Source organism: Prorops nasuta, unplaced genomic scaffold, assembly GCF_024137725.1.
Source record: "Prorops nasuta isolate Cenicafe-Biocafe unplaced genomic scaffold, Cenicafe_Pnas_1.2 PNAS00017, whole genome shotgun sequence".
In the NCBI taxonomy this organism is placed as follows: Eukaryota; Metazoa; Arthropoda; class Insecta; order Hymenoptera; family Bethylidae; genus Prorops; species Prorops nasuta.
The window spans coordinates 378813-406345 of NW_027116814.1; the positions used below are offsets into that span (position 1 = coordinate 378813).

Sequence of the window (27533 nt, forward strand, 5' to 3'; positions counted from 1 at the left end):
ATGAACGAGTCAGTGACGCTTGAAGACCTGAGATTACGGCAAAACGCGGGACAATGGTACAGGCGTATTTCTCAATAGAATTTGATGAGACTAGTCATAACTAAAGTCATTCTTCATGTAGATTGTCCTAAAGAGCTCGCATTTTCGATCAAGCCTATAGTTTTCCAGTTATGAACGATTGAAGATGGACGTGCGCAACAGCTGATCTACGCGAGAGAAGAAATATGTATTTGTGCGTCGTGCAACTTCAAACGTTCATAGCTGAAAAACTATAAGCTATATCGAAAATGCGAGCTCTTTAGGACAATCTACATGAAGAATGGCTTTAATTATTACTAGTCTCATCAAATTCTGTTGAAAAATACGACTGTACCATTGTCCCGCGTTTCGCCGTATGCCCTATATTTCAAGCATTACGAAATCTCCTTTTCTACAATTTTATTTCAAAATGATAATTGCATTTTTAGCAATTTCATTATATCGGCGAAATGAAATGTTCTCGACATTATTTTAGCGGTATTTATATGTGTATAGCTACAGATAGGGGAATAGCGTAAATATGAGGAAAGCTTCGCAGTAAGTTTCGATGCTGGAGTGGGGGAACACGTTAGCGTGAGCCGCGAGAGGGGCGGAAGCCTAGCTGCCTTCCTAAAAATTTTTGGTTTTCGTCCACCTCAGAAACGCGGGACAATGGTACGGCTCTATTTCTCAACCGATTTCAATGTTTTTGGGCTTGTTGGAATCGTTAGGTCTGGCACCTCGTCATAAAGAAGCCCGATTTTTCGATTTGTTTTGCGATTAAATATTATTAATGTGAATTTTTAAACAATTTTATTTTTTTTTCATTTTTTGGGAAATAAGGCTTTTTTATGACAAGGTGCGAGTCCTAACGGTTCCAACAAGCCCAAAATTATTAAAATTTGTCGAAAAATAACGCTGGACAATTCTCCCTCGTTTTTCGTTCCGTAATGTTGGCTACAGAGGGCTTGAGGGATCCCGTTAATAGTAAAAATCCAATTAAGAATTTCCAATACTTTAGCTTTTGCATACCGTTGAACGAACTAATGGGATTTTTTGATGATTATAAACGTGTTATCGTAAATGCACGTCATGAACTCATACTAATAAGATCGCGCAATGATTCTAATGCTGTTTATTTACAACGGATAATATTAATGTTAAAGTAGACTTAGTACTATCGAAAATTCAGTGGAAAATACCTCATATTACGTTGGAAGAATATACAAAATTACAATTTTTAAACATTATTGAAAAAGATCATCCTATTACAATGACGTATCGTTCATGGGAATTGTATGAATATCCTATGCTTCTCAAAACTCAAAACCATTCTTGGTCAGTAAAAGTTTCAACATAATTAGAAAAGCCATGTTTTATAGTCTTTGCATTTCAAACCAATAGGAAAGATAATGTAAAGAAGAGTATGGCTAAATTTGATCATTGTAATTTGAGAAATTTAAAATTATATTTACATTCCGCATCATATCCCTACGATAAATTAAATCTTAATTTTGCCAATAATAACTATGCTATTTTATATGATATGTATTATAAATTTATAATTTCGTATTATAATACTGAATCAAAGTATATTATGCCTATGCTTAATTTCGAAAATTTTATAGACTATGGTCCATTTGTTGCGATTGAATGTTCTCATCAAAACGAATCAATTAAAAGTGGTACTGTAGATATTAAGATAGAATTTGAGTGTGATTCTAATATACCTGAGAATACTAGCGCATATTGTTTAATTATTCATGATGAGATTATTGAATATAAACCATTAAGTGGTATTGTACGTAAATTTTTATAAAAATGATGATGTAATATGTATTTTTTTTATGAGAAAGGATAGGTAAAAAAATGTCTTGAGTATGTTGCGACATGATTTCTTGCCATTGTGGGGAAGGCACGATTTTAACAGAAAGTCAGTGCAAAGGCACTCAGACCTTATTTGTAAAGAGCGCCAGGCTCATAAACGCTAAATGAGCCAGTCTGAGGCTTGCCGGCTTGAGACTCTCAAGGAAGTGGCATGCTAGGAAACCAAAGTGAATTCTCTTTGGAAAGTAATAATACTAAGTTAATAACAATTAAAATAAAAATTATATTTTTGTAAATGCTCTGTCTATAATTTACAAATGTAAAGTCAAGATAATTAAACAGTTATGTATGGGATTTCTCCCCAAAGCTACCGTTAACTTCTAAAGATTAGAGCAATGAAGTTATGAATATCCATAAAAGAAAAGTGCTTATATAGATACGACAACTGAATATTGAATAATATTGAGGAGGTCCGATAATTGGATGACTTTCAGCCTATATACTGGACCGAAGATCTTCTTTTAATCCTCCCAGCGCTAGTCTTTCAAGAACCTAAATACTTGCTGTACCATTCCTGTAGGAACCGTAGAAGACACAAGCAAAAAGGTCACACCGAGTCAAGCAAGGCATAGCTAGGTCCCACAATATTTAAATCATTAATAAGAAAGTGAAGTGACTAGGGTTATATGATGGAGTCTATTACACTCCTTTGTCAGTGTGCTTAAGCACCAATTCATTAACAATATTTCACTCAAAATACAATATTACCCTTAGTCTGAAAATACTTTGTGATATAACCTATGTACAAGTATATAAGCAAAAGAAAGAGATTAATATGTATATTTGGCATTAAAGCCTTATTCCTGTCATCGTACAGGCTATGGAATTCAAAATCCAACTTATTTCAATAATAACTTACTTTCCCTATTGGAAATATTAGACTATATGAGTGTAAAGGAAAAATTCTGTATCTATCTCCTGAGAAAAAATGATTGAAGAGTAGGCTTTGTGGAATGGGTAAACTAGATTGTTTGAGCTAGAAATGAGTTTTTTATCTACGGTCATATGCTATTATACTTGACAATTTTTCCCCATATTCTTGTAGTAAGATTTAGGATAAGAAGGCGTAGGGAGAAGGATGAATATAGTGCAAAGGAAGTAGAGGGGAAAGAGTAGGGATATACCACCTACTTTATATATATAGAGTAGTGTAGCTATGCCGATACTGGAACAGGGGCGAGGGGGGTGCGGCGCGCGGGGGAGGGTCCCCGTCGCGAGAGGCGGGAGGTGTCCCCACTCCTCTGACGTCAGGCCCCCCCCCCCACTTGGTTAGCATATGAGTTCCCCCACTCCGCTGACGTCACAGTAATTTTTTAATTGCTTCACGAACGTGTCACAATTTTGATATAAGTTTAGGAACTCCATTGACCCCCACCAATTATGAGTCCCCCCACTCTGATGACGTCAGGGCATATGTTTTTAAATGCTTTAGGAATTGCTGTAATTTTTAAGAGAGAGAGTGAGTGAGTGAGAGAATAGCGGTCTCGGATGTGCTATTCGGCTGAGCACAGCGTTTCACGCTCGCCGCGACCTAAAATGGCTACAATCATCTTTTGAATATTTTTTCTATATACGATTGTCTTTTCTTTTTCTTCCATGGAGAGCGTTCCAGGAGAGAGAGAGAGAGAGAGAGAAAGGGGCTTCAACTTTTTTTCATCTTCTTTTTTACTGTAAAATAATAACTACTTCAAGGTTGTGATGATACATCACCCAACAATTAGAAATTTAATATACGATCAACAAAATTTCAAAGTGTAACATAAAATTGAGATCTATGTATGCTTTAAATATTAAATTTCAATTGACTGGTTTTGATTTCGTACGTGTATATTTTGAATTCTTTAAAGCTAAAAATAAGATGTAATTAGCAAAATAACAATTAATTTTTTAAATTTCAGCGAAAATTGATATTTGCACACATCTTTAAGATATCCCTACCATCATTATTTTTTACCCCCTCCACTACAATTTTTTATTATAATTTCAAGCAATACTGCATAAGCGTTATTCTTGAAAATCTTCCAACAGTGGTAACTAGTGTCACTTGTATTCAAGCTTCAGTCAACAGTATTAACTAGTATCAGTTAAAATATATACCAGATTAATTCTTTGCACAAGTTTCATACATATTTTTTTGTCTTCTAAAGGTAAGAATACATCATTTAAATCTTTGTTATTTAATAATAATAATAATAATAATAAGGGTTTTCTTTATAGTATAGAAAAAAGAATGTCCTTTTTAAGTGGTGTCAATTCAATAGCTTCCGTCCCTGAGATGGATTTTATTAAATTAAACACTCTTTAAGAAAATCAAGAGTACGAAATACTTCAAATTCTGAAAGTTAACACGAAATTTGGGATGAGATTAATAGCTAAACTATTTACTGATAAATGGTTCTATTTACCAGCGCGGATGGCTGCTTTATTGGAATCGAAGGCACAGGACCAATTTGCAGAGCTGCAGAAAGCAGCAAATGAAAATATATTAATAATGAGATATTTGGGAGGAAAATACAATAATCTGGAATTTAAATTGAAATAATAATGTTTTTTGTGTAATAACAGTAATAATGTGTAAATTAATAAATACTTTTATATATGTTTTAAAAAACAATGTTTTATATTTCTAAACCTTACATTTCTAATTTACATTTCTCACAATATTCGTAAGTGGATTATAGTCTACAATTTTATCATGTATAATTAAACAATACGCTGTAGTATTACTCCGAATGTTTTTCCAACACTCTATCTCAATTTTAACATCAACCGTTCCAGTTTTAATAGATTCATTTTGATGTGAACAATCAATTACAAAAAGGGGACCATATTTTAAAAAGTTTAGATAATCGAGCATTGGTTTCGACAGTTTTTCTCCAGCATAATATGAATTGAAGAACTTTACATACCTGTCTTATAGTACAAAATAGCGAGATTTTGTGAAATCTGTATCGAGACGATCGTAAGGATAAAATTCAGAATTCAGATAAACTTTAACATCACGTACATCACAATCGCTAAATTTAAGTACATATGAGTATTGATCGTTCTTTTTATTTCTTCTAAATGTCAGTATCACATATCTAGGCTTCTCCAATTGTGTAGCTGCTTTCACAGCCCACGTATGTCGCTGTGTTTCAAGGAGAAGCGGATATTCATAGAGCTCCCAGGAACGAAAAGCCATCGTGAGGTTTTTATTCTGCTCGATAATACGTAGAAATTGTAGTTTGGTAAATTCATTCAAAGTCACATGAGGTATTCTCCATTGCACTCGGTACAGTTGGATTCTTGAATCGGTAAACTTATGCGATGAAACTATTGAATTGATATCATTACGTGCTCGTATCAGAATAAGCTCATGGCGAGCATTGATGATGACACGTTTGTAATCTTCGCAGAATCCTAACAGCATATGCAGGGGAACGCAAAAGCTGAAATTGTTAGTGACATTTTCACGGTCTTGAGTCTCGATAAACCAACCAGAATGACGTAGACTCATACTCTCTTCAGTGCTTAAGGATATGAGATTCTTAATACTGGTAGTAATGCCGATGTTTTTACAACGATCGATTTCAATACCATTCAATTCATACCGAATTTCATCGAATAAGAATGCCATAGAATTAGCGTCGAGCATAACTTTATCCAACAAAGGTGTATCAGCAGCACGAGTACCTTCAAGCAGTTTCCCTTCTATATAGAGGTAACTTCCGCTCGATAAAAGAATCAAATCTTCTTGTTGTATAGGTATACGAATTTCATCACTATTTCCCAATGATGCATTCGCATATGGATTATAGGCATGTATTTCCAATTTACTTATGCGATTGTCGTATACAGGCTGTGCGGTAACGTTCAACGGATCCATGATTTTTTTTCCTCACAGTCAAACCCAATGAGTGTAGAAAATCTATATTTTTTCTCGTTAGCACTTTCTTATTACCAATTCCAATTTTATTATTTTCAATATTACTCTGAAATGATGATAATGATGATGATGATGTATTCAATTCAAATGCAGCTGATTGACTGATTGGTTCATTGAGTAATGATGGTTTATAATCATTAATATTCTTGTAAATCAACATTTTCTAATGTGTAACCGTATGGTGATCTCTTCACTTCCAAAATTTACAGGACGATTGTCTTGATCGAGAATACGTAATGTGAGACGATCGATTACCCTTGCAATGACTGGCAAGTAAATGACGTTCTTCGGTGTTTTTAGAGATTTTATAGCCTGGTGGAACGCTTGGGAAAAATTCGTGGATGACATGTCGTGGTCTACCGTTCGTATATGCACCAGCGGAAATGTTACATTCGATACGTAGAATATTTACTTTTAAAATATTCACAGGTTCGTCCGATTCAGCCCAAGTGTTTGGTAGGGTTACGCTGTCCGACGAAAATCCTAGCAGAGAACCAATATTATTAATTTTTTGTAAAATCAATAGAATATTTACACATTATTTCACTTTTCAGTGTGTTATTATTGGCACGCAGAATAATAACATTATCATCATACGGTAACTCCAACCGCATACGCAAGTATTCATTTATCGCACTCAACTCATAACATCCTGTAGGTATGGTTATTAGTTTATTTTTACCAAAGTAAAAATTATTATTCGTTTCATCTACATTGGCGATCGAGTAGAAACTTTGAAAATCTACGAGCCCCAGTTCATAGTGACCGTCGTCTAGATTGATCGGAGGGAAAAAATTTGATTCCAATACATGTCCAAGTCCTGATAGCGTAAATGATAAAGACATTTTGTCTGTTTTCTTAAAAATTTAACACACAACTGACCACAAATGCTAGTATCATACGACTGATATTGGTAATGATTGTAATAAATTGTACTAAGCGGACCGAAGTACCGAACAAGTTCAGTCGGTGGTTTCAGATTACCGAAAGAATCGAAATACTTTACAAGATTATTGCATTTAACGTAGGCAACCCAGTGAGTGCCTGGACCATTAGAATCGTTAAGGTTAACGAGTGCACATTTATTAGACCATGGACCGTTTCGTGGTAGACTTGTACGCATAAAGACTCCACGGAAATTTGGTATATCACGACATACGTGAGATAATTGAATATTACTTGTAGCACCAGATCTTGGTAGACCGTGTACAGTTACTTTTTTGTTCGCTTCTTTGACATTGATTTTTTTGCTACCCCTCCTCCGCTTCGTTTGTACGGTGCGAAATACAGCCCCCGTCCGCCTCTTGCAGTTGCTTCTATCATACGATTGTGACGCTGCATTTCTTCCAACTGTTTTTTCGCAGCTTTGGCATCGTTTACAGCTTTTGCTATACCTGATGCTTCACCTGCTAGTGCTCCCACCGCACCTAGCAGTGGGAGCAAAGGCAACAAGCCGCCCCGTTTTTTAGGCACTCGAATTTTCCGTTTTTTTACAGCACTATTTCCAGTTTTTCTCACTGCTGCTTTCCTCACCATATCTGTTTGTAATCCTAAACCAAGTTTACGCTTTGCGTTCATAGACGCCCAGACAGCTGTTGCTGCAGCACGCTCACCCAAGGTTGCGTCACCAGCTGTAATACGTCTACGTGCACGTTTTGCGAGCACTTTGTCAGTTTGATGACGCTGCGACAGGTCTTTGTATTGCGAATATGCGATATCGTGTTCTAGACAGGCTTCGTCCAGCTGATTCACACCTCGATCACCGCGTGCTAATCGTTTTTGAAGTCGAGTTCCTGGTCCACAGTAATTGTATCCTGGTAAATGAAGCTCAAACGATAGTTTGTTTATTAGTAGTGTAGTATGGCCGGTTCTGGCTCCCCCCCCCCCCACTCCTGTCTACTCGGATGAGCCTGGTTGCGAGGTAGTGGGGGGAGCCAAGAAGTGATAAGCGGTGTTGGTGGGGGAAATCGGAGGCTCCACGTAAGCTCGCAGCAGGTAGAGGTGAGAGGGTTGCGGCGGTGCGGGAGGATACTTGCAGCCTTTTGACGTCACACCCCCACTCGTTTGACGTCAGGTCCCATTGGGTAAAAGCAGTTTCCTAGATGGTAAATCAGATTCTCCCTGCGTTTTTTTTTGCTCGCGTAACCTTGAATCTTTGCAGCATGCTACTAACCCGCTGAACCCCCTTTACCCTAAATTTAGCTGAGTATGTTACTTTTTTTCCATAGCTCAGCAATTTTTGAACTAATATATAATAGCATGCACAAACACACAATTGATTCAAAGCATACTTGGTGCAACGTACTGTTCCGTTAAATAAATCCGAGGATAGGGGCCAGGGGACGCGTCAGTTTAACACAAATTTTCGAAAGATCATAATCAAAACGATGTTTCCTACATTTGTGGACTTTCAAGGGTTTCGATTGAAAGATAATTCTTTTATAGTGAAAGAGTTTGCAGTTTTGCGCGATAAAAAAGTGTTTCACATTTTATTTTCACCACCATTTCCATATTCTTGGTTCAATGAGGCAGAGATAAAACAAGCAAAGTAAGTGAAATTGTTTAATTAAAACAGAAGCTTCTTACTGTAATATTTTTATTTTTACTTCTAGCTGGTTATATTATAACCATCACGGCTTAAATTGGACAGATGGCTATTCACCGTATAATAGGTATAAAGATGTTATAAGGAAATATGTGATAAATGAAGAAGAATAACAAGAGATATTCGTGAAAGGACTAGAAAAATGGAATTGGCTTAGTGGTATCTGTGATTATACAATAAGTAATGCAGATGAATGCGAGTGGGGAGATTTCAAATTGAAAAACAGCAAAGACAAGTTGCATCTTTCCATGTGCAAGAATCATGAAGGTTTATGTGCATTGAAAAATGTTTATTTTATGAAATATATGTATGAAAGAGAAATGTACAATAAATAAGAAACAAAATAAAATTACGTTTCAGTTATTTAAGCAAATTCCTACAACAGTCTTTTTGAAACGATTTTTAACACGTGTTTAAATTGAAGAATAAGCATATCGAGTTTCTACAGTAATTCTATTTTAAAACTAATTTTTATACACACACACACCAATTGATGACTAAGTATATTAAATTTCATCTCAATATGTGAATTATAAAAAGATGTATCATGGATGAAATGTTTCACTCATTCCACTATAATCAAATTCGAATCAATCTTCCTCTTCTCCCATTTTTCGCATCAATTTTACATTCTCAAAATGTATACCGAACTTCGAAAAAAGTTTAGCTTAATTAAAACTGAGCACGAGTACTCTGCATGGGTACGTGAATGTCGTGATCGTATCCAGGAGCTGAGGAACGATAATCGGAATGCATCAGTGGGTACACGACAGAAACATTTTGCTGAAATCGCGAACATCAAGTGCCTTCTGCTTCGTGCATCAAAGGATAAATGCTCCATTAAATTTGGTTCTGGTTCTCATAATGCGGGAGAACTTATCTGGGAGGAGCTCAGATCAGCGTTTAATAGTCGAATATGTAGTGGTATGGTGATAAATAGTAGTTACATAGAACCACGCAGCTTTCTATTAGATGCAGAAGAAATTGTGTACACCCGTGTAAACCAAGTATTTGATAGTGTAAATAGTGTTAAGATAAACTGTGTATTTAATGGATAATTTGTTTCTAAGGACATTAGTGATGATAAGCATGTATGTACAAAGAATAGCGTATTGTATAAAACTGATAATTTTAAGGAATGGTATAGGCTAAATATTGTAGAGATTTTACTAAAAGAGTTGAGTGAGTTTCAAGAACGTGATAGTGGTTGGGCTCTGGAGAAAATTCTGAGTTTAATAGTTAATATTAATCATTACAATCCACTACGTGCTGGAAGCAGAATTGAGCTTCCAGCCGCTATTTTACATAAAAAAGCTGTGATAAACATATACAAAGAAGATAGCGCATGTTTCGCATGGGCTGTGACAGTGGCACTATTTCCGGCAATTCCACCTGCCAAATCCTACCGAATATCCTCCTATCCACATTATCGGTCTGTTTTAGATGTAGGAAGTATAACGTTTCCGACCACTCTAAAACAAATTCCGAAATTTGAGGTGGATAATGACATTTCAGTTAATGTCTTTACCATGGAGGAGGTGGAGGAGGAACATAATTGTAAAGCCAAAGTGAACATTGTACCGCTTCAAATAACAAAGATGAAACGTTCTAGGCATGTTAACCTCCTCCTCATCACGGATGACCAGGGAACTGCACACTTTCTTTGTATAAGAAATCTTCCAAGGTTGATAAGCAGTCAAATAAGTAAAAGAGTATACAGTGCTCATATTTGTGATCGGTAAGTAAGAATTATACTAGAGATATTAATATTTTATAAAAAATACTAATAATATCAATAATGCATTTCAGCTGTTTACACTATTTCCGTACTGCAGATAAGCTACAGTCGCATGAAAGGGATTGTGTGCAGCTTAATGACAACCTGCACGTAATTCTACCAAGGAAAGCTGAAGACTGCTGGGTATCTTTTAAAAACCAGAAGAACAGTGAAAGAGTGCCGTTTGTCGTCTATGTAGACTTTGAATGTTTACTACAGAAAATTGACCATAGTAGTAAAAATAGTTACGATTATCAGAAACATGTACCTTTTAGTGTAGGGTATTATTTAAAAAGTGCTCGTGATGCGTCACTTTCATTTTATAATTCACATCGAGTTGCTAATTGCATCGAATGGTTCGTATGCGAGCTCGAGAGCATTGCACGCATCGTCAGCGAAAAATTGAAGACTGTAATACCGATGAATACTCTTAGTGATGTTGAAATTTCGCGGCACTACAGTGAACCTAATTGTCACATTTGTGGAAAACCGTTTCTTCCAAATCAAGTGCGTATTCGCGATTATGATCACCTACCTGGTAGATATAGAGGACCGGCTCATAATAATTGCAACTTAAACTTTAAAGACACGCATGTTATTCCCGTAATTTTCCATAATTTATCCGGCTATGATTCACATTTTATTTTTGAGGCGATCGTGAATACGCTTGAGGGATCGGTAAATTTGCTGCCTGTAAATAAGGAAAAATACACTTCATTTAGTAAATATCTGCGAAAGTATAATATACAGCTAAGATTCATCGATTCGTTCAAATTTATGGCATCCAGTTTGGATAAATTGAGTTCATATCTGAATAGATCTCAGCTGAAAAATTTAGAGTCACAATTTTTGGAATTAAGTATTGAACAGTTCAGCCTGCTTACGAGAAAAGGTATTTTTCCTTACGATTATGTGGATAACATTACTCGCTTGGAAGAAACGGTTTTACCTGCACGAGGGTTGTTCTACAATAGACTGTCCGATAGCGATATCACGGAAGAAGCATATAATCATGCCAAAGAGGTATGGACCAAATTCTCTGTGACAACACTCGGGGAGTACAGCGATCTTTATTTAAAGACCGATGTCCTATTGTTGACCGATGTTTTCGAGAGTTTTCGAGATAGCTGCATGAAAAATTATAGTTTAGATCCCGCTCACTATTATACGCTAACAGGCTTCACTTGGGACGCGATGCTCAAGCATACGGGAATCCGTCTGGAACTCTTCACAGACGTGGACATGTTGCTTTTTGTTGAACGCGGTATACGCGGTGGTTTGAGCCAGTGCTCCCACCGCTACGAGAGGGCCAACACAATCGGTACATGCGAAACTAAGATCCGGCGGAACCGTCGAAATACTTGATGTATTACGACGTTAATAATCTATATGGATGGGCAATGTGTCAACCGTTGCCTACCCACGGTTTCCAATGGATCGATGACGCTGCCAAACTCGAGATCCTTAATGTGTCCGAGGATTCGTCTGAAGGTTATATTTTGGAGGTGGACTTGGAATATCCACGCGAGCTTCATGACAAACACTCCGATCTACCATTCTGCCCGGTGTGTGAGAAGCCGCCAGGTTCACACCAGGAGAAACTGCTCGCAACCGTCGACGATAAGACGGGTTATGTGATACACTACCGTGCTCTACAGCAGTGTATACGTAACGGTATCGTCTTAAAACGCATTTATCGAGGTTTAAAGTTCCAGCAGTCTATCTGGCTGAAGTCGTATATCGAATTAAATACACGCTTGCGGACAGCCTCAAAAAACGATTTCGAGAAGAATCTCTTCAAGCTAATGAACAACGCAGTATTTGGTAAGACTATGGAAAATGTTAGGAATAGAGTTGACGTGAGGCTCGTAACCAAGTGGGAGGGAAGATACGGGGCGGAAGCGTTGATTTCCAAACCGAATTTTCACAGTCGTGCGATATTTAAAGAGAATTTGGTCGCTATTCAATTGTCGAAATTATCCGCGAAGTTTGATAAGCCCGTGTACGTAGGCATGAGCATTTTAGATATTTCAAAGACCTGTCTGTATGAATTCCATTACGATTATATGCTTCCTACATTCGGCAGTAAATGTAAAGCGATGTATACCGACACGGACAGTCTAGTGTACAGTATCGAGTGTGATGATGTTTACTCGGTCATGAAACGTGATCTGGTCAAATTCGACACCAGCGATTACCCTGCTGATAATCGGTACGGCTTACCTCGAGTCAATAAAAAAGTGCCTGGGCTAATGAAGGACGAGAACATTGGAAAGATCATGACCGAGTTCGTTGGACTGAGAGCGAAAATGTATACCTTTAAGGTGCAGGACTGTATGAAAATTACCAAAAAGGCTAAGGGGGTCAAAGGTTATGTTATCGATAGAAACATAACCTTTGACGACTACAAGGATTGTTTGGATAATTTCACCGTACAGTCCCGTAACCAAAATTTAATTCGTTCGAATTTGCACAAGGTGTTTTCCACTACTCAGCGAAAAATTGCTCTCAGTCCGTATGACGATAAGCGTCACATAACACCCGGTTGCGTAGCGACTCTACCTTGGGGACATCATAGGTTAAAAGACTAGATTTTAATAGCTGTATTTATTGTATTATATTATATTACATAAATTATTATTATTATTATTACAAAACATTATTCTTATTTATCCACGAATTATGCGTTTTATCCATTCCTAACCATTTTACAAATACCTTATTCCCTTTCTTACGCAATATCTTCTCTACCAAGTATACATCAGGATTAGCTGTTTTTAAATGTTCATATTCATAAAATCCACCATGTATGTCTGTACCACGAGAATCTCTAAGTAGATACGTGACAGGATTTGTCCTTTGCACTTTTGTAATTTGAAATATTTCAGTAGTCCAATTCGGTGTGTAACCTTTAGCAAACGCATTTTTGTATTTACTGATTCGCACGAAATCACCAGCCTTGAACTTGGTACGTCCAACGATCTTAATGTTGCTATATACAGTAGCAAGCAGATGCTCAGCATGCTCAGGTTTCACGTCAACGGGTCGCATTCCTATAGTACAATGTCTTCGCGCGTTATAATCATCCACCAGCTGTTGCAGTATATTTCGCCATTTGTAACTACCGTCCAGTGTAAAACGTTTCCACATTTCGGTTTTTAACGTTCGATTCCAACGCTCGACTATTGACGCTTTTAACGTGCTGTACGTGGAGTAATGATTTATTCCACGTTTTTTCATGAGCAGTTGAAACTCGTTGTTGTAAAATTCTTTACCATTATCAGTTTGCAAATTTTTGGGACATCTTCCACTCTTTAAAATTTTTCCCATAGCTGTGGTCACTTCCTTACCACTTTTTGTCTTAAGCGCTACTGCCCAACCATACTTCGATGAGGTATCAATCACTGTCAGAATATAGTGATGACCAGTATCATCGTAATAACATATATCAACAAGGTCAGCCTGCCAGAGATCATCGAAACCACGTATTATAACTTTTCGTCGTGGAAAATTTCTTCTCGCAGGGACATGTAACTCTTGCACCAGTTGTTTCTTTTCTTCACTCACGATTTTCCCCGATTCTCTTTTTACAACCTTTCCCCCAGGCACATATAATTTCTGTTTCTTTTCTTCACTCATGATTCTTTTTCTTTCGAAAGCAATCGATTATCATGACTATAAAATGTATGATGCATCCTAAACATTCACTTTTTGGATCCATCATTAATCTTGCTGTTTGTTTGCAAAAGTTTTGCCTCAATCTCCTGTATTTTTTTATTTATTCTCTCTTCAATTTTCTCCTCCAATTTAGCTAAACTGTGTTGCAAGAACTTTATATTCACAGCACATGTATTATTATCAGAATCAATAGTTAAATTTACTATTTTTTTATTATTCAAATCCAGTGCTCTTTTAGTCACATTTAATGTACCAATATGAAATTCTTTCCTTACGTTAAAACCACTACCAAATTTGTTAATTGACATATTGACGTGTGGTACGCAACTGAAGAAAATGTTTCTAAACTGTACCCTTTTATAGAATAAGATCCTCTTCACGCAACTCTTCTATTATTGACTGTATTTCATTATGGTGGTTTGTATGACCTGCGGTGGTTGATGCAATTAAAAGTCGCAATCGATCAACTAATTCATTAGGATCGTTCCAATGTATATAGTTCGCAGGCTCATCAGTAACACGCATAAATCCACTACCAGCTATCACTCGTTGTGATGGTACTTTATTGTAAATTAGTGGTTGAATAATTTTCTTATACTTTGGACCCTTATTCCCTTGAACCTGTTGGTAACTATCATTTGCTGTTTTATATGATTTAGTTTGTTCAAGGATTTGCTTATATATGATCTTCTCATCAATGCTGTAGAGCTTTCTATCAGGCTCTTTCATTAAGATTAAATCAAAAAGACCTCTCTTACCAATATAGCGCTTTTTATCAATTAAAATATCACCTTCATGACTAATATCAAATGTACATCTTCCCATCACATATTGGTTCCTTTCATCTAATGTAACTCCGAAACCATGATCGATTTGATCTTTACTACCGAAAAGGAACAACTGCATATAATAACGTGCAATAGGTGGAAATGATCTCCAATCTATGGAATGATTTATTTGTTTTTTGAGCAATCCTAAGGTTTCCTGTCTCGATGTTGATTGTGATGATGCAGACTCTTGTCCAGGCTCTGAATGTAATGATGCAGATTCTTGTCCAGGCTCTAAATGTAATGATGTAGATTCTGGCATTGATTTCATTGGTAATATTGATTTATCAAAAGTAGATTTTTCATCTTTATCATCATCATAGATCATCAATGATTTATTTGTAAGAGTACCGTCATTGTTATGTAATTTCTTTTTTTTCTTGATAATATACTCATTGGGGGTTGAAGTATGATAACGTTTTCGCTTCTTGTCATGATTTAGATCAATGTTTAAGTCATAAGATTGTTCATTGCTATTATCTGTTTGCATAACTAGTTTTTTCAGTGGATCAACAATTGGTTTAAAAGTTTCATTCAATCTACTTTCCACCATTGATCTTTCCGATTTCAGTGCGCGATGTTTTTCACGAATCACCTGACTCGTTTCAGCAATCTTCTTAAGTAGTGACTTTTCATCCATTTTTTATTGTAAACATTTAATTGATTAAGCAGTCAATGTGCTAGTTCAATCGATCTTTAAAACTGTTCAATCAACTAGTATAGTAGTTCGACCGACAGGTTCAGCGGTTCAACCGACCTGTTTAGCGGTTCAATCGTGCTGTTCAGGTGTTCGATTGACCGGTTCAGCGGTTCGATTGACCGGTTTAGCGGTTCAACCGACCTGTTTAGCGGTTCAATCGAGCTGTTCAGCGGTTCGATTGACCTGTTTAGCGGTTTAATTGAGCTGTTCAGCGGTTCGATTGACCGGTTTAGCGGTTCGACCGACCGGTTCAGCGGTTCAATTGAGCTGTTTAGCGGTTCAACCGACCTGCTTAGCGGTTCAATCGAGCTGTTTAGCGGTTCAACCGATCTGTTTTGCGGTTCAATTGAGCTGTTCAGCGGTTCGATTGACCGGTTTAACGGTTCACCTGACCGGTTTAGCGGTTCAACCGATCTGTTTAGCGGTTCAACCGACCTGTTTAGCGGTTCAATCGAGCTGTTCAGCGGCTCGATTGACCGGTTTAGCGGTTCGACCGACCGGTTCAGCGGTTCACCCGACCTGTTTAGCGGTTCAATCGAGCTGTTCAGCGTTTCGATTGACCGGTTTAGCGGTTCGACCGACCGGTTCAACGGTTCACTACCGGTTTAGCGGTTCGACCGACCGGTTCAGCGGTTCAATCGAGCTGTTAAGCGGTTCAACCGACCTGTTTAGCGGTTCAATCGATTGGTTCAACGGTTCACCTAACCAGTTTAGTGGTTCGACCGACCTGTTTAGCGGTTCAATCAATCGGTTTAGCGGTTAACTGACCTCTTTAACGATTCGACCGACCGGTTTACCGATCCAAGTGACCCTTTTATCTGTTTAATGGTTTGGTTAATAATGTAACCGGTCCGTTTTATGTAATTAAAAGATTTACACTGTTCAATGCTCTACGTTAAACTAACACTTTCCAGCACTGATATGATGCTTTATGCTACTCGATGGTTGTATACTCATGGAATCCCTTCCGATATCGACCATTTTGCATACCATTGTCCTTATCAATTACTAAAAATCCATAATCTTCCTGCCAACACTTTGAACATAATTCACAAAGTTTTTCAAATATCATATCAGTGTTTACGTGATCTTTGTAAACATGCTTCAAGTTAGTCCCATCCTGCTTAAAAATGATTAACATATTTGCATTGACACGAATCAGATGTTTTGGGATCTTGGCATAGGTCTGACAAAGATAGAAGCAATCGATGCTCGAGTGCCGACCCATTGAAAAGTAGTCTCTTATATTGTTCTGTTTATCGCTTGCCACATCATCAAATATAAAGATTGAATTTGGTAATGCATCTGTCACATTAATAACCTCACTATTATTTGAAAATTGATGATAACCAATTTCCTCCACATATTTCAATAGCTGTTCCAAGTAACGGTACTTCGGTTGCTGTAACGATTTCGAGTAAACGTACAGGTTGTCAAATCTTACACCGTGAGGACTCTCAATAAGACTTAGCAATAGGTTTGTTTTCCCACAATTTGAGGGTCCGCAAACTATACAGCGTATAGTTGACGGTAGCAAAGTTCCATGACGTTTCATATCACTAACGGTGGCAGTGTGATAATCGGTATTAGAGATATTGATACTTAATGGTTGCTTTACGAAATGCATTCTCGAACGACTGTGAGGTTAAATCTTAATTGCACGAGCTAGTTATAGGCATGAAATCGGAGAATTGAATCAGTTTTCATTATGCCTGCATTTGTGTTAGATGTTAAAAGTTTGGAGGAGTTAAGCAGTGATCAATTGGAATACGTACCGAAAAGTGTACTTTTAAAATACTTTTCACACATTATTGACAGATATTGGAATAAATTACCCAAGCATATTCGTGCAGATCCTGAGGTTCAAAAATATCGCTATTGTTTACAACATTTTAATCTACCTAATACTACTCATGCGGATGGACTACCACCGTTGATAAAAGATTGTTATACATGTCGTGCGTTGGATGTGGATCATTTCTCAATAAAACAATAAACAAACTACCGTTTGAACTTCATTTACCGGGATACAATTACTGTGGACCAGGAACTCGACTTCAAGAACGATTAGCACGCGTTGATCGAGGTGTGAACCAGCTGGACGAAGCCTGTCTGGAACACGATATCGCATATTCGCAATACAAAGACCTATCGCAGCGTCATCAAGCTGATAAAGTGCTCGCAAAACGTGCACGTAGACGTATCACAGCTGGTGACGCAACCTTGGGTGAGCGTGCTGCAGCAGCAGCTGTCTGGGCGTCTATGAATGCAAAGCGTAAACTTGGTTTAGGATTACAAACAGATATGGTGAGGAAAGCAGCAGTGAGAAAAACTGGAAATAGTGCTGTAAAAAAACGTAAAATTCGAGTGCCTAAAAAACGGGGCGGCTTGTTGCCTCTGCTCCCACTGCTAGGTGCGGTGGGAGCACTAGCAGGTGGAGCATCTGGTATAGCGAAAGCTGTAAACGATGCCAAAGCTGCGAAAAAACAGTTGGAAGAAATGCAGCGTCACAATCGTATGATAGAAGCAACTGCAAGAGACGGACGGGGGCTGTATCTCGCACCGTACAAACGAAGCGGAGGAGGCGTAGCAAAAAAATCAATGTCAAAGAAGCGAACAAAAAAGTAACTGTACACGGTCTACCAAGATCTCGTGCTACAAGTAATGTTCAATTATCTCACGTATGTCGTGATATACCAAATTTCCGTGGAGTCTTTATGCGTACAAGTCTACCACGAAACGGTCCATGGTCTAATGAATGTGCAATCGTTAACCTTGACGATTCTAATGGTCCAGGCACTCACTGGGTTGCCTACGTTAAATGCAACAATCTTGTAAAGTATTTCGATTCTTTCGTTAATCTGAAACCACCGACTGAACTTGTTCGGTACTTCGGTCCGCTTAGTACAATTTATTGCAATCATGACCAATATCAGTCGTATGATACGAGCATTTGTGGTCAGTTGTGTGTTAAATTTCTAAGAGAACAGACAAAATGTCTTTAACATTTACGCTATCAGGACACGGTCGTGTGTTGGAATCAAATTTTTTCCCTCCGATCAATCTAGACGACGGTTACTATGAACTGGGGCTCGTAGATTTTCAAAGTTTCTACTCGATCGCCAATGTAGATGAGACGAATAATAATTTTTACTTTGGTAAAAATAAACTAATAACCATACCTACAGGCTATTATGAGTTGAGTGCGATAAATGAATACTTGCGTATGCGGTTGGAGTTACCTTATGATGATAATGTTATTATTCTGCGTGCCAATAATAACACACTGAAAAGTGAAATAATGTGCAAATATTCTATTGATTTTACAAAAATTAATAATATTGGTTCTCTGCTAGGATTTTCGTCGGACCGCGTAATCCTACCAAACACTTGGGCTGAATCGGACGAACCTGTGAACATTTTAAAAGTAAATATTCTACGTATCGAATGTAATATTACCGCTGGTGCATATACGAACGGTAGACCACGACATGTCATCCACGAATTTTTCCCAAGCGTTCCACCAGGCTATAAAATCTCGGAAACACCGAAGAACGTCATTTACTTGCCAGTCATTGCAAGGGTAATCGATCGTCTCACATTACGTATTCTCGATCAAGACAATCGTCCTGTAAATTTTGGAAAGGAAGAAATCACCATACGATTACACATTAGAAGATGTTGATTTATAAGAATACCGACTATTATAAACCAACATTACTCGATAAACCAAACAGTCAATTAGCTGCAACAGAGCTGAATACATCAACTCAGAGTGAAATAGGGAACAACGTGATCGGTGGCAAAAAAGTTTTGACAAGAAAAAATATAGATTTTTTACACTCATTGGGTCTGACTGTGAAGAAAAGAAATCATGGATCCGTTGAACGTTACCGCACAGCCTGCGTACAACAACCGCATCACTAAATTGGAAATACATGCTTACAATCCGTATGCGAATGCATCATTGGGAAATAGCGATGTAATTCGTATCCCAATACAACAGCAAGATTTGATTCTTTTGCCCAGTGGTAGTTACCTCTACATAGAGGGGAAGCTGATTGAAGGTACTCGTGCTGCTACTACACCTTTGACGGATAAAGTTATGCTCGACGCTAATTCCATGGCATTTCTGTTCGATGAAATTCGTTATGAATTGAACGGTATTGAGATTGATCGGTGCAAAAACTTTGGTATCACTACCAGTATGAAGAATCTCATATCTTTAAGCAGTGAAGAGAGTATGAGTTTACGTCATTCTGGCTGGTTCGTTGCCACTCAAGAGCGTGAAAATGTTGCTGACACATTCAGCTTTTGCGTTCCCCTGCAGATGATGTTATGATTCTGCGAAGATTACAAACGTGTCGTTATCAATGCACGCCATGAACTCGTTCTGATACGAGCGCGTAATGATATAAATTCAATATTTTCTTCGAATCAGTTTACCGATTTTGGGATTGAACTGCATCGAGTGCAATGGAGAATGCCTCACGTAACTTTAAATGAATTTACCAAACTACAATTTCTACACATTATAGAGCAGAATAAAAATCTCACCATGGCTTTTCGTTCCTGGGAGCTCTACGAATATCCCCTTTTACCTCAATCACAGCGACATACATGGGCTGTGAAAGCAGCTACACAATTGGAGAAGCCTCGATACGTGATACTGGCGTTTAGAAAAAATAAGAAGAACGATCAATACTCGAATGTACTTAAATTTAGCGATTGCGATGTACGTGATGTTAAAGTCTATTTAAATTCTGAATTTTATCCGTACGATCGTCTCGATACTGATTTCACGAAATCTCGCTACTCCGTACTCTATGATATGTATGTAAAGTTTTTCCACTCATATTATGCTGGAGAAAAACTGTCGAGACCAATGCTCGATTACCTAAACTTCTTGCAATACGGTCCGCTCTTTGTAATTGATTGTTCACATCAGAACGAGTCAGTGAAAACCGGCACGGTCGATGTTAAGATTGAAATCGAGTGTTGGAAAAATATTCCGAGTAATACTACAGCCTATTGTTTAATTATACATGATAAAATTATAGAATATAATCCGCTTACGAATAATGTTAGAAATGTAAGTTAGATATGTAAGGTTAGAAAAAAAATAAAGCATTTTTTAATAAATATATATTGTGACGAAGTATAATGTTCGTCACTTATATGTATTTCGTCTTTTCAGTTAGTCCGGCAAACGGGAGGGGGAACATCACCTGCCGGGTTTAGCGACAATCATCCGTATTAATCTTAATCGCGGTCGATGAGAGAACAGATCCGCGCATGCGCAGAATACATTGTCTCGCGTGCCATAATTGCCGGACGACACTCGCATTTTTGGGCCCTACGTAGCCGGTTGTGTGCCGTAGTTGTGTCTTGTTGAGTTGTTAAGGGTACTCCCCTGTTTAGTATTTTCTATTTCTTCTCTACTTGTAATAGTGCGCCATAGCGATTTCACTGAAAGGGTTCCCTGGTTAGTAAGGGAAAAGGTCTAGCATGGTAAATGGACTCGATACAGGAAGCATGGAAGGAAAGCAGAACTTGGGCAGGACCGTCTAGCACGTGGTAGTCCTTAAAAAGGCCCCTGCATGGATCCCCATTTTGTCTGCATATATAGTTGATTCCAGGTAAAGCTGACCTCGAACTTGCGAAGTCAGGCTTCCTTAATCTTATACTCCTCTTTCCTTGAGTTTCGTCCGGCATTATTACTCGTATGATTTTTCTTATATTTGTATTGAGCGTATACCAGATATTTTGTACTTAATTAATTCTGGTTCGGACTTGTCCAAACCTAGCACGGGATTGAGAAACGCGAATCGCTGAGGGAATGCCCTGTATCCAAGGGATAATTATAGGTCGGGGTGTAACCCCTCGACGGAGGCGAGCATCATGTGTGCCTCCTCTAAGGCTTTCCTCGCCTATTTCGCAATAGTCTCCCCTAGGTTATCTTTATTTTCAGTTGCATACTTTAAAGCGTCTTGGTACACGCCTAGAGATAGTCTCAAGCCGGTCAGCCGCGGAGGGTCATATTAACGGATTTAGCAAGCTGGCGCCCAACACCTTGTAAACGGTTTATTGTACTTGATCTCCTTTTCAGTATGGCGTATTTAATATAACTAACCAGTTTATATAATTAACTATTGTCGTTTTAATACAACGTAGGGAATACCCTATTGTAACTATGAGAACGTTTGCTGGTCCGTAATAATTAAAGTAAAGCTGTATTTTTAGAAATTAATCATTTGCTTATTTGATTACCCGGCCAATAACTCCCTCCGTGTGCCTTGTGCGTCGGTTCTGGTCACTGCCTATCCCCTGGCAAACCAAGGCCCATAAGTGATACTTTTCGTTTTTAGGTAATAACCTTAGTGAAAGCGCTTATTTGGCCAGGCCGCGAAATACGACGTTACAATATAAAGCATTTTATTCACTCATTTATTATGCAAAACAGTTATTGTTTAATCTTAAATTCTAAATTATTGTAATGTGTGTGTGAGTGTATAAGTGCTCGCACACAAGAGCAAGCAGTATGAGTGTGGCAGCAGCGGCGAGCGCATAACCAGCAAGCATGTAACTGCGCACAAAAGCAAGAAGGGGAGAGCCAGTTGAGAGAGCATCCGACCAACAACTACCGTACTTGGGCTCACTCGAATCATCATTAAAGGTGTTAGAATCAAAGTACAGATTGTGCTTAGTTATTTATTTTGTCACCTGCATAAAACCTTATTGTACAAACCAGATTATAGAACATACATCGAATTACAATAATTAAAAGACTTCACATTGGCGACGAGGATAAAAAAGATTAAAAGTGATTTTTACAGTGAATTAGCATACATAGTTTGCGTGTAAGATTAAGAAATCTTCCAAAGGGAAAGCCATTCAAGCCACGTGGTGATATAAGGATAGATGATATAAAGCTAGGTGTTATCAGAATATTACATCATCATAAACTATTGGGTACAAATATTAGATTCAAATTTACGATAAAAGAAAGTATACTTAGTGCAGTGATTTACAGAGTGAGTAACAGCAACTAATATTTAAAGCAAAAATCTCAATGCGCAGGCACGCCGGTATTAGAGAATGTGAGAACATTCAGCTTATTCACACATAGTATACGTATAGCACACATATACAGTGTGTATATCAAAACACAAGACTACATAGTCGTTATTCGTCACGCATATAGTATACACATATAGTGTGTAGAAGAAGCAAAAGTTCGAACATATTAAGTATTTATGTTGTTGTCCTCTAACAGGCAGCAGAGTACACACACTAGGTTCACGACAAACGGATGGAGCGGATCTCATCCATAACAATAGGTAATCTAAACAAAGAACAGTTAAAAGAATTGCTGAATACATTCACATTAGCAGAAATAAAAGAAACATTAACAGTAGACGACTTAAGAAACATATTGCGTAAACTACGAAAAGTACAACAAGATTACAAAGCTAAACTAGTTAAAACAAGGAAAGAGACAGAAGAAAACGAAGAAAATAAAATTGACAAAAATAAAACAGCAGTTGATATAAAAGAAAATTTTGAAAACGCTGAAACAGTTAGCGAAAGGGAAGAAATAATTACAGAAACACATACACAGCCAGAGGACGACTCAAACATGGATAAACACGTAGACATGGAATACGACAAAACCAAGTATACTTGGGACGAATTTGTTATGAAATGGGAGTTTTATTTCGAAGGTCACGAAACACTTAAGAAAAGACAGACATCGCTTTTTCTCACGAAATCAGGACACGAAATATTCAAATTATCGATAGATTTATGTGCACCTGATAAACCAAATACTAAGACTTTTGAAGAATTAACTAAATTAATAGGTGAACATTTCTGCCCAAGAAAAAATGAACAAATGGAGAGATACAATTTTACCTTAGCAGCACAAAAACAGAATGAGTCAATAAGCGGCTTTATAGCGAGACTAAAGGACTTATCACTCAATTGCAAATTCGACAATTTAGAAGACATGCTACGCGATAAATTCGTTTGTGGAGTAGCAGACCAGGATACACGAGTAGCGTTGTTTAGCGAAAAGAACTTGGATTACAAAAAAGCAATGGACATCGCCATGACAAGAGAAGCAGCAGTGAAGAAGGCCTCACAGACACATAAACAAGGAGCACAAGCATCAGTTCAACACCTGAATAGTCAACAGCAGCAGTATAGAAGTAAGAATTTGTATTCGCACAACAATCAACGTAATAAATCACAGCAAGGTGGTAAATACAATAAGAACTTTAATAATGATGATAACAATAATATCAAAAATGCGAATTTATATTGTTATTGTTGCGGAAAAAACAATTATACAACAAATAATTGCCGTATCAAAAATAACGCAACGTGTAATTTTTGCAAAAAGATGGGTCATTTAGAAATAGCATGCATTACTAAGAAAAAATCATTGTCAAAAAATAATAATACAAAAAACAGTAAAAATATGCATTTACTGGAAGAGGATAGTGATTCCGATACGTATGAGAATAATGCTAAATGTAATAAAATAAAATCTTCCAATCGTAATTTTGACACTGATTTTTATACAATTAATTTTGAAATTGATTATTCATGGCAAAATGACCTTACATGTAATAAAATCATGGCAGAATCTTTATTTACAGAGGTTAAAATCAATGACAAAGTAATTAGTATGGAAGTGGACACTGGAACATATGTCACTGTAATTTCAGAAAATGATAAAAATAAATTTTTTTCAGATATTAACTTAGATAACGTAAATATAATTTTATCAACATATGGGGATAAACAATTGCAGCCATTAGACAAATTAACCAATTTAAAAGTCCAGTTCAATAACCAAACTAAATACTTAGATATATATATAATAAAAGGCAAAGATCCTATGTTGTTAGGTAGACAGTGGTTAAAAGCATTTAACCTTTGGCCAATTGAAAATTTCGCGTGTTTGGCAATAAACAAAAATACAAAAAACGAATCAAAAATGTATAAATTAGACAGCGAAGAAATAAAGCAAAGGATGCTAACAAAATTTAAAAACTTATTTTCAAGTAGTCAAGGATGTTATACTAAGAGAAAAATACATTTAGTATTTAAAGATAACGTAAAGCCAGTACAAATGAAACCGCATCATGCTCCCTTTGCTTTACTTCCCAAGATATCAAAAGAAATAGAAAGACTGGTAAATTTAGGGAACTTAGAAAAAATAGAATGCAGTAAATGGGCAACACCAATAATACCAGTACTTAAGAAAAATGGAGAAGTTCGTATCTGCGGTAACTTTAAACTAACAGTTAATCCATAATTAATAATTAAAAGGCATCCGATACCGTTAAAAGAAAAAATTTTTAACACATTGAGAATTGGTAAAAAATGGTCGCAAATTGATTTAAAATACGCGTTTATGCAATTTAGCTTAGATGAAGAATCTAAAGATGCACTAACTATAATAACACATGAAGGTTTGTTCAGATACTCAAAATTACCGGAAGGTGTAGCATCTAGTCCTGCAGAATGTCAAGGTATCATAGAGGATATTCTTAGAGGTATTAAACATACAGAAATATATATAGATAACATTTATTGTACAGGCGAATCTGACGAAGAACATATACTAATTTTGACAGAAATTTTTGACAGATTAGATAAAGCAGGACTAAGAGTAAATTTAGAAAAATGCGATTTTTTCAAGGACGAAATAGAAATCTTAGGCTTTCTTATAAACAAAAAAGGCTTGCAACCAAGCGTATCAAAATTAGAAGCAATAAAAAATGTACCAGTACCAATAAATATCAAAGAATTAGAAGCTTTTTTAGGTTTAGCAAATTTCTATGAAAGATTTTTAAAAGACAGAGCAGAATATGTAAAACCGCTATACGATGCATGCAAAAATAAAAAACTTATCTGGACTAAAGAATGTCAAAGAGGATTTGAATGGATTAAAAAACAAATTACATCTGACAACGTATTAGCTTTATATGATCCAAATATCCAATTAGTATTAGCTTGCGATGCTAGTGATCACGGTTTGTCAGCGATATTATCACATAGGTATCCGACGGGCGAAGAAAGACCAATTGTGTTTGCGTCGAAAATAATACCGAAAGCGGAACGACATAGAGCAATAATAGACAAAGAAGCAGGAGCAATCATATTCGGGTTCAAAAAATTTTACCAATACATTATAGGTAATCGTATAATATTAAAAACAGATCACGAACCTTTAAAATTCATATTTGGTAATAAAAATATATCTACAATGCTGCACAGTCGTTTACAACGATGGGCATATTTTTTATCCGGATTTTTATATGATATAGAGGTAGTAAAATCTAAAGCAAATGGTAACTGCGACGCATTATCTAGATTACCTACGGATGATAGTACAATGGTTTTTGCATCTGAGTACACTAACGTAAATTATTTATCAGACGAGTGCTCAATGGTAGATTTTAAAGAAGTAGCAAAAGCTACTAGTAATGACAAAACATTGGCAAAAATAATTGCATATATACAAAATGGTTGGAATAAAACCAGCGAACTGTCGGAGGTAGCGAAAAATTTTTTTAGCAAAAAACATGAATTGAACTTTGAGAATGGTTGTTTATCTTGGGGACACAGAATTGTAATACCAGAAATTTTACAAAATAAAATTTTACAATCAGTGCATTCATCGCATTTAGGTATAGTTAAAATGAAACATATTGCACGTAGTTATTTTTGGTGGCCAGAAGTAGATAAAGACATAGAAAATTTGGCAAATTCATGTGCAAACTGTTTGGAAGCTAGACCGTATCCCAATAAAGTACCATTAACCACATGGTTATGGCCAAGCAAACCATGGTCACGTATTCATGTTGATTTTGCTCAATTAAATAATAATATGTTTTTGATAATTATAGATGCACACTCAAAATATCCAATTGTTATTAATATGAAAAGTAACACAACAGCAAAAAATCTGATTAAAGAACTAGACACGATATTTGCAGATAAAGGTTATCCAGAGCATTTAGTTTCGGATAATGGAACTCAGCTTACAAGTGAAGAGTTTCAATCATATTTAAAGAGATTCAAAATTAAGCATACTTTCTCAGCACCTAATTATCCGGCAACTAACGGAGCAGCTGAAAATTTTGTTAAAACATTTAAAGATAAGGTTAGCAAAATTTTGAAAGATGGTCATTCGTTGGAATTTGCCTTAAACAGATTTTTGGCTGATTATCGAAATACACCGCATTGTGTAACAAATAAAACACCTGCAGAATTATTGTATATGCGTAAAATAAGAAATAGATTTGATGTTATTAGATTAGATACTCGTGCGCAAGTAGAAGCACAGCAATATAATCAACAGCGTTACAAACGTGGTAATAGACAAATAGATTTCAATATAGGAGACATTGTGTACGCTAAAGATCATCGCAAAGATACAACGGTTAATGCGAGAGCAATTATTGTTAAACGTGTTTCACCGATTATGTATACAATAAAATTCGAAGATGGGTTTGAAACTAAACGTCATGTTAATCAAATTTTGCGCACAGCATTATCACGAAAACTAAAAAGAGGGGAATGGGATAATGATAGCGAGTTTGAAGAAAAAGAACAAAATAATCAAGCGCACAAAAAAATCACGAAAGCAAACACGAGTAAGAATAAAATTGTAAACAGTAACGTGCCTGTTACTTTGCGTAGATCTCCCAGATTGAATCTAAAAAGAGGGGAGTTGTAATGTATGTGTGAGTGTATAAGTGCTCGCACACAAGAGCAAGCAGTATGAGTGTGGCAGCAGCGGCGAGCGCGTAACCAACAAGCATGAACTGCGCACAAAAGCAAGAGGGGGAGAGCCAGTTGAGAGAGCATCCGACCAACAACTACCGCACTTGGGCTCACTCGAATCATCATTAAAGGTGTTAGAATCAAAGTACACATTGTGCTTAGTTATTTATACTGTCACCTGCATGATAGCTTATTGTACAAACCAGATTATAGAACATACATCGAATTACAATAATTAAAAGACTTCACAATTATTATAATTCCCGCCTAAGTATTTCATGATTAAAATATTTTGTGATGCTGCATTTATC

At 36.8% G+C, this 27533-nt stretch overlaps 2 protein-coding genes across 2 annotated transcripts; both read left to right on the top strand.

The window, feature by feature from the left end:
• On the top strand, positions 1 to 2013 carry LOC136779753 (uncharacterized). The gene is made up of 5 exons (XM_066737517.1): positions 1 to 64; positions 982 to 1097; positions 1211 to 1356; positions 1423 to 1814; positions 1934 to 2013. The coding sequence occupies exons 1-5, from the start codon at positions 1 to 3 to the stop codon at positions 2011 to 2013; spliced, it is 798 nt and encodes a 265-aa protein (XP_066593614.1).
• Positions 2014 to 22732: 20719 nt separating this feature from the next.
• LOC136779754 (uncharacterized) lies at positions 22733 to 24745 on the top strand. Its single transcript, XM_066737518.1, has one exon. The coding sequence runs from the start codon at positions 22733 to 22735 to the stop codon at positions 24743 to 24745; it is 2013 nt and encodes a 670-aa protein (XP_066593615.1).
• The last annotated feature ends 2788 nt before the right edge of the window (positions 24746 to 27533 follow it).